At 41.5% G+C, this 7,502-nt stretch overlaps 1 protein-coding gene across 1 annotated transcript; it reads left to right on the forward strand.

Annotated features, from left to right (window-relative positions):
- The first annotated feature begins 1,626 nt into the window (after window positions 1-1,626).
- Window positions 1,627-3,582, forward strand: LOC131416377 (small ribosomal subunit protein eS4, X isoform-like). The gene has a single exon (XM_058558867.1). It carries the CDS (start codon window positions 1,665-1,667, stop codon window positions 2,454-2,456), a length of 792 nt encoding a protein of 263 aa, XP_058414850.1. The 5' UTR covers window positions 1,627-1,664; the 3' UTR covers window positions 2,457-3,582.
- Window positions 3,583-7,502: the final 3,920 nt, after the last annotated feature.

Below are 7,502 nucleotides of genomic sequence, written 5' to 3' on the forward strand. Positions count from 1 at the left end.
GGAGGTTAGCACAGGGCCAGTCTTCCTCAGCAAAAAAAGAGGAGGATTGGCAGATATTAGCACAGGGCTGATCTTCCTCACACACACACAAAAAAGTTTGTTGTCAAAAGGAGACATTGGTTCTGATAGGGTCGGGAACCACTCACGTAAGGCATTCAATACAGTGTCTAGCATGAGTTTTTTATTATTCCATTTCCCCAAATGAGTCATAGATTAGCACATGCTTTCAGCTTTCTATTTCAGGTTCTTTTCCTAACCTGGCTTTTGGTCAATTTGTGAATGCCAGTTGCTTTAAAGATCATTTAACCTAATGACCAGTGTATTAGTTATCTGTTACTGCATAAAAGATTGTCCCAAAATGTAACAGTTTAAACTACCAATAACATTTTTTTATGTTTTATTGGTCTTACATAATGGAATGCTTTTTTTAATTGATGTCATAATAGTTTATAACATTGTGAACTTTTAGTTGTACATTATTGTTAGTCACCATATAGGTGCATCCCTTCACCCTCTGTGCCCATCTCCCAACCCCCTTTGCCCTGGTAACCACCAAACTGTTCTCTCTGTCCATGTGTTAGTTTCCAATAACATTTTTTAACTCACAATATCTGTGGCTTAGGATTTAGGAGCAGCTTAGCTTCGTGGTTCTGGCTTAGGGTCTCGGGGTAGCAGCCAACAAATCAGCCAGGGCTGAAGCCATCTGAACACTTGGTTGGGGCTGGAGAATCTGCTTCCAAGGTAGCTCACTCACATGCCTGAAGCTCACTCACATGCCTGACAGTTTCCTGCTGGCTAGGTCTCAGTTCCTTCCCACCTGGCCTTCCCTTAGGTTGCTTTTTTGTTTTGTTTTGTTTTTTAATAATTTTATGTATTTATTTATTTTTTCCCCAAAGCCCCTATTTATTTTTCCCCCTCAAAGCCCCAGTAGATAGTTGTATGTCATAGTTACACATCCTTCTAGTTGCTGTATGTGGGACGTGGCCTCAGCATGGCGGAAGAAGTGGTGCCTGGGTGCCGGCGTGCCCAGGCTCCGAACCCAGGGCCGGCAGCAGCGGAGCGCGTGCACTTAACCGCTAAGCCACGGGGCCCGCCCTCCCTTAGGTGCTTGAATATCCTTACAAGGTCGTGGTTGGCTTAACCCAGAGCAAGCAATCCAATAGAGAACAGAGTAGAATCCACAATGTCTTTGTATAATGTAGCCTCAGAAGTCACATACTGTCATTTACATAATATTGCAGTATTGATAACACAGGTCAGCCCTGTTCCGTGTGGGAGGGAATCACACAAAGGCATAGACACCAGGAGCTCAGGGATCCTTGGGGCTATCTTGGAGACTGGCTCCCACAACTGGTTCCCGTAAAATTCAGCTTCTAAGTCTTTTCTTATCCATTCAGGTGTTCTCTATTTTCTCTATATCTTCTTGCCATCTTGCAAATATTTCCTTGGTAACAGCTTTATTGAAATATAATTTGCATACCCAACAACTGATCTATATGTCTGTTCTTATGCTGTACCACGCTGTCTTGATTTGTGGTAAGTTATCTGAAGATCCCTTTTTCCGGGAGCTGGGCGGAACGTCGGAGGCTCCGGCGCGCGCAGCCTGCGGCGCCCTTTTCCCGGCGCACCGGAAGAAGACGGTCCTCTTCGTTCCTAGCGCAGCCATGGCTCGTGGGCCCAAGAAGCATCTGAAGCGTGTGGAAGCTCCAAAGCACTGGATGCTGGATAAACTGACCGGAACGTTTGCTCCTCGTTCATCCACCGGCCCCCACAAGCTGAGAGAGTGTCTCCCCGTGATCATTTTCCTGAGGAACAGGCTGAAGTACGCCCTGACGGGAGACGAAGTAAAGAAGATCTGCGCGCAGCGGCTTGTTAAGATTGACGGCAAGGTCCGCACCGATGTGACCTACCCCGCCGGGTTTATGGACGTCATCAGCATCGACAAGACCGGGGAGAACTTTCGCCTGATCTACGACACCAAGGGCCGCTTTGCTGTTCATCGTATCACACCTGAGGAGGCCAAGTACAAGTTGTGCAAAGTGAGAAAGAGCTTTGTGGGCGCAAAAGGAATCCCTCATCTGGTGACCCACGACGCTCGCACCATCCGCTACCCGGATCCTCTCATCAAGGTCAACGACACCGTCCAGGTGGATCTGGAGACTGGCAAGATTACCGATTTCATCAAGTTTGACCCTGGGAACCTGTGTATGGTGACCGGAGGTGCTAACCTGGGAAGAGTTGGTGTGATCACCAACAGCGAGAGATACCCCGGTTCTTTTGATGTGGTTCACGTGAAAGATGCCAACGGCAACAGCTTTGCCACCCGGCTCTCCAACATTTTCGTTATCGGCAAGGGCAACAAACCGTGGATTTCCCTCCCCAGTGGAAAGGGAATCCGCCTCACCGTCGCTGAAGAGAGAGACAAGAGACTGGCCGCCAAGCAGAGCAGCGGGTGAAATGACCTCTATGGAGGAGTCTTGGTAGTCTGTTGAAGCTAATACAGCATGAAAAGAGAAAAAGATCCATTTTTTCAAAATGGTGGGAGTCTAGTAATAAATAACTTTTGAAGAAATGTTGTGTGTAACTTGCTGGTGTGGAGTGCTACAGAGATCTTTCCTGTTCCCTGGTTCCCAGGACGCATAGCCACATTTTTGTTCCAGAGAAACTCCAGCTCTGTTTGCTCCCTGCAGAGTTTGCTGAGGGGCACCATTTCATAAGAAGGGATACAAGAACATCATCCTCTATCAAAAGGAGGCTAGAGATAGGATAGGAGAATACACTTGGGGAATGCAGATTTAACAGAGTCCTAGCCACTGTATCTTATTGTGGAGAAAGGGGTGGGGGGCATTTAATATGACTCCTTCCTCCCTACAGTAGCATCAGGAGTGTCTTTCGTGTCCTCAAATAAACTGGAAGCTGGTGATCATCTCTAGTCTAATTGCTGAGCCATTGAACCAGTGGAGAATCTGATGACCCAGGCCTGATGCTACTGATTAGTGAGAAAGGAGTGAGACAGGGGTGCAGGATAACATAGACAGAGTGTCTGGAGATAGTTTGCATTCCCACCATTTGGTGAGGCAAGGAAAGTGGCTGGAACCCAAGCCGTCTTGCCAGTAGCTACCCATGACTGTCCCCCCAAAAGGAACTGGGTGAGAAGTACTCAAGAGCAAATGGTTGTGGGGATGAATAAGTAAAAGTTTGAGCCTTAGCTCAATCTCTGTGACTGGGCAGAAAGGACTGGGTGGGGAGGAGGCTCCCACTGAGCTCTCTAAAGTCCAATAAATGCAACCCCATGAGTTTTAGATCGTTGCCACACAGAGGAAACTGATGGCTGGTCAGTGCTGAGAATCCGAAACAACCCTTGACTTTCACCAGAGTGGAACAGTTCTGAATCTCATTCAAAATTTAAAATGAACAATTTACATGCTGAACATATACTTTATTACAAATTATTTTCTTTTAGGGCACATGTGTACAGTGTCAGATGGCAACTTGAATGTGATGTAGTCTATACAGAAGTCAAAATATGATGTACACCTGAAATTTATGTAATGTTATAAACCAATGTGACCTCAATTAAAAAAAAACATTTTCCTTTAGTTATTTTTTTCTTTCGGTTTTGTTTAGATATAATTTGCATACAGCATTGCATGAGTTCAAGGTATACAGCATAATAACTTTAGTTACATGTACTTCAAAATGATTACCCCAATTAGTTTAGTTAACATCCATCATCTCATAGATACAAAAAAAAAAGTAAAAAAATATTTTTTACCTTGTGATGAGAACTTTTAAGGTCTACTCTCTTAGCAACTTTCAAAAATACCATACAGCAGTGTTAACTGTAGTCACCATGCTGTACATTAAATCCCCAGTACTTATTTATCTTATAACTGGAAGTTTGTGCCTTTTGACCACCTTCATCCAATTCCCCCACCCCCTATTTTCCTTTATATTTAAGGTTTAAGTTATATATAAGGTTTTATATTTTTAATGTTTAATAACTGAGATGAAAGTGTTTTTATAACTGAAGGAGACTCAAATATCATGGATTGGACTAACATTTCATTAATGAAACCCCTGTAACTCCGTAAGAAAGAGTTTCACAGAGCCCAGTGGTAGCAGCTATTGGAACAAAAAAAAAACCATTTCACATTTATGTCTCAGTAGTTGAGATTCCATAAGCAAGGTTTATGTATGTGACTTTGGTATACATGATACAGCATTGCATTATGTTAGATATTTTGAAATAAGTGAAATGGAGTTCAGATCCAGCCCTGATAGCCTAGTGGTTAAAGTTTGGTGCTCACTGCTTTGGCAGCCCAGATTCAGTTCCTGGGCACGGCACCACACCACCCATCTGTCAGTTGCCATGCTGTGGCGGGGACTCACATAGAAGACCTAGAGCAACTTACAACTAGGATATACAACCCTGCACTGGGGCTCTGGGGAGGAAAAAAAAAAGAGGAAGATTGACAACAGATGTTAGCTCAGGGTGAATCTTCCTCAGCAAAAAAAAAAAAAAAAGAACTGGAAATACAGAGAGATGAGTTTGGAATTTATGGCAACTTTTGCTCTAGGGAAGAAGCAGTTAAAGGGTTGAATAGCACTTTTTTTTTTCCAGGATGCTAAAGTTTAAACTTATTTTTAAATTTTGTATGGCACAGTCCAAATGTTAATGATTACAAATCATTTTATTTTACTTAATTTATTTTTTCAGTTATATTATTGAGGTCATAATGGTTTATAACTGTGTAATTTCAGGTGTACATTATTGTTTGTCAGTTTCTGTATAGACTACATCATGCTCACCATCAATAATCTAGTTTTTATCTGTCACTATACAAGTCATTTAAAATTTTTTTTTTTTAATTTTTAATTTTTCCCCCAAAGCCCCAGTAGATAGTTGTATGTCACAGCTGCACATCCTTCTAGTTGCTGTATGTGGGACGCGGCCCCAGCATGGCCAGAGAAGCAGTGCATCGGTGCACACCTGGGATCCAAACCCGGGCCACCGGCAGCGGAGCATGTGCACTTAACCGCTAAGCCACGGGGCCAGCCCTATACAAGTCATTTTAAAAGTAAGATGTTTATAATAATAATAATCATAGTTGCAATTATTTATTGAATGTCTACTATGTGCCAAGTATTGTGCCATGAGCTTACATAAGTTATTTTACCTAAATCTTACAACATTTCTGTGAGGAAGCTATTGTTGCTATCCCCAATTTACAAATGAGGAAACAAACTTAGGAAGGTAAGAAGGTTGTCAAAGGTCACACGACTCATAAATGACAGAGATCTAACTCACTCTATGGCCAGTACTCTTAACTAGTTTATTATACTGTGTTATAGGAAAGGAAGAGATCTAGAATTGAATTTTAGAAAGACAAGTAATGTTATACAAACAACAACAGATATTTTTGACTTAGCTTTTTGATTATTTTGAACGTACATGAACCTACATGAGACACTGGTGTCTTGTGTGTGCTTACCTCCTTTTCCACAATATTCATGCATTTGTTCATGTATTCACTACACGTTTATGCAGTTTATTGAGTGTTTAGACTCTGTACTGGGTGTGGTATAAGAAAGTGAAAGAAACAATTTAAGTTTACCATATAGTGGGAGAGACAGAATGAACAGCACTTTGACAACTTTGTAGGGTGGGGGTTGGGGGATAAAGTTAGAGTCCAGGGCCCAGAAACAAGTTAGTGTGAATAGGCAGTAAATCAGACCTCACATAAATTCAATCTGGTTTTGAATCATCTGGATGGTATAGACATTTCAAACCCTGAAATTGCATTAATATAACACTGGACCTCTTGTGCCAAGGCATGAGGCAGAAGCAAATGAAAATATTCTCTGGAAGAAAACAGTACCTTAGGCCTCCAATTATTTTTATAAATAATTTTTCAGATATAATGTCCAGCACACAATAAAAGATAAATATGCCCATGAGTATCATTTGAAACAGATTATCAAACAACTATGCTTCCTATGTTTGAGGAGATAAAATAGAAGCTTGCGCATAGAATTGACCACTATAAAATTTGACACAGCGTATTTGAAGGAGAAACAAAAAGAAATTCTAGATTTCAAAAATACAATAACTGAAATCAGAACCCAATGTGGGGGCTTAATAGCAGAATAGAGACAGCTGAAGAAAGGATTTGTGAATTGAAAGGACAGAGGAAACTATTCAAAATCAAATACAGAGAGATAAAAAGAGAAAATATTGAAAAGAAGGTAAGACGTGAAAGAGGCATTATAAAAGTCTAATATATCTAATTAGCATGACTTTCTTAGATAACAATTATTCTCATTTTCCATTCATCTCTCCAATTCACTATTTTATTTTGCTGAATTTTGTTCCAGAGTTTGTTTTCTTAAAATAGCTATTGAATGTGCTAGATTAGGAAGGTCTTTCTTCCTCCCTTCCTACTTTCCTTTTTTTATTTCTTTTTTTTTTTTTTAACCAGAAGTCTTTTCTCTCAATCTCCAAATTTCAGGGCAATAAAAAAACTCAGCTAAGAGAGGAATGAAGGCTTGCTGACCACCTTGCCTATCAGAAAGGACCTGCTCATCCTTAAGTGGTGATCACTATCAGATGAGCTCCCATTGTAGGGCGAGTCTTCTGCCTCTCAGTCCAAGATTGCTCCACAGTAGAAATAAAGTAGCAGCTGGACTGAAATGAACTCCAGAGGGCTAGGCAACAGCTCCCACCTTTCAGAATAAACATAGAAGAAGAAAAAAAATTGACCCTTCATATAAAGTTATAAGGCTCAGTGTTTCAATTAGGTTTATCAGTGATACCCATTGATTTTCCAAAGCTGAATTCATTTACTGGTATATTTACTAACCCCTAAGTCATTTCACTCTAAATGGGAACCAGCAAACTTTTTCTGTAACGTGCCAGAAGGTACATATCTTAGAGTTTGCAGGCCGTATAGTATCTGTTGCAACTACTCAACTGTTATTGCAGCAGGAAAGCAACCTTAGACAATATGTAAATGAAGGAGCATGGCGTTCTTTTTTTTTTTTTTTTTTGGTGAGGAAGATCAGCCCTGAGCTAACATCTGATGCCAATCCTCCTCTTTTTATTTTTTTCCTGAGGAAGAGTGGCCCTGAGCTAACATCCTTGCCTATCTTCCTCCACTTTATATGGGATGCTGCCACGGCATGGCTTAACAAGCGGTGGGTCGGTGCCCGCCCGGGGTTCCCAACCTGCGAACCCTGGGCTGCTTAAGCTGAGCTCGCACAGTTAACTACTTGCGCCACCGGGCCAGCCCAGGAGCGTGGTGTTCTACTACAATTTTATTTACAAAAGCAGGTGGCTGGTTGAATTTGGCCCATGAGCCTGAGTTTTCCACTCCCTGCTTTATGCCCATAAAAACTATTTTACAGACAAAAACTTTAACTCCAGGTCCTCATCATTTATTGGGGGTTAAATATGGAGCATCTCCACATCTTTGGCAAAAATAATCTTGACAATTTTCTAC

Source organism: Diceros bicornis, chromosome 17 (assembly GCF_020826845.1).
Source record: "Diceros bicornis minor isolate mBicDic1 chromosome 17, mDicBic1.mat.cur, whole genome shotgun sequence".
Classification (NCBI taxonomy): Eukaryota; Metazoa; Chordata; class Mammalia; order Perissodactyla; family Rhinocerotidae; genus Diceros; species Diceros bicornis.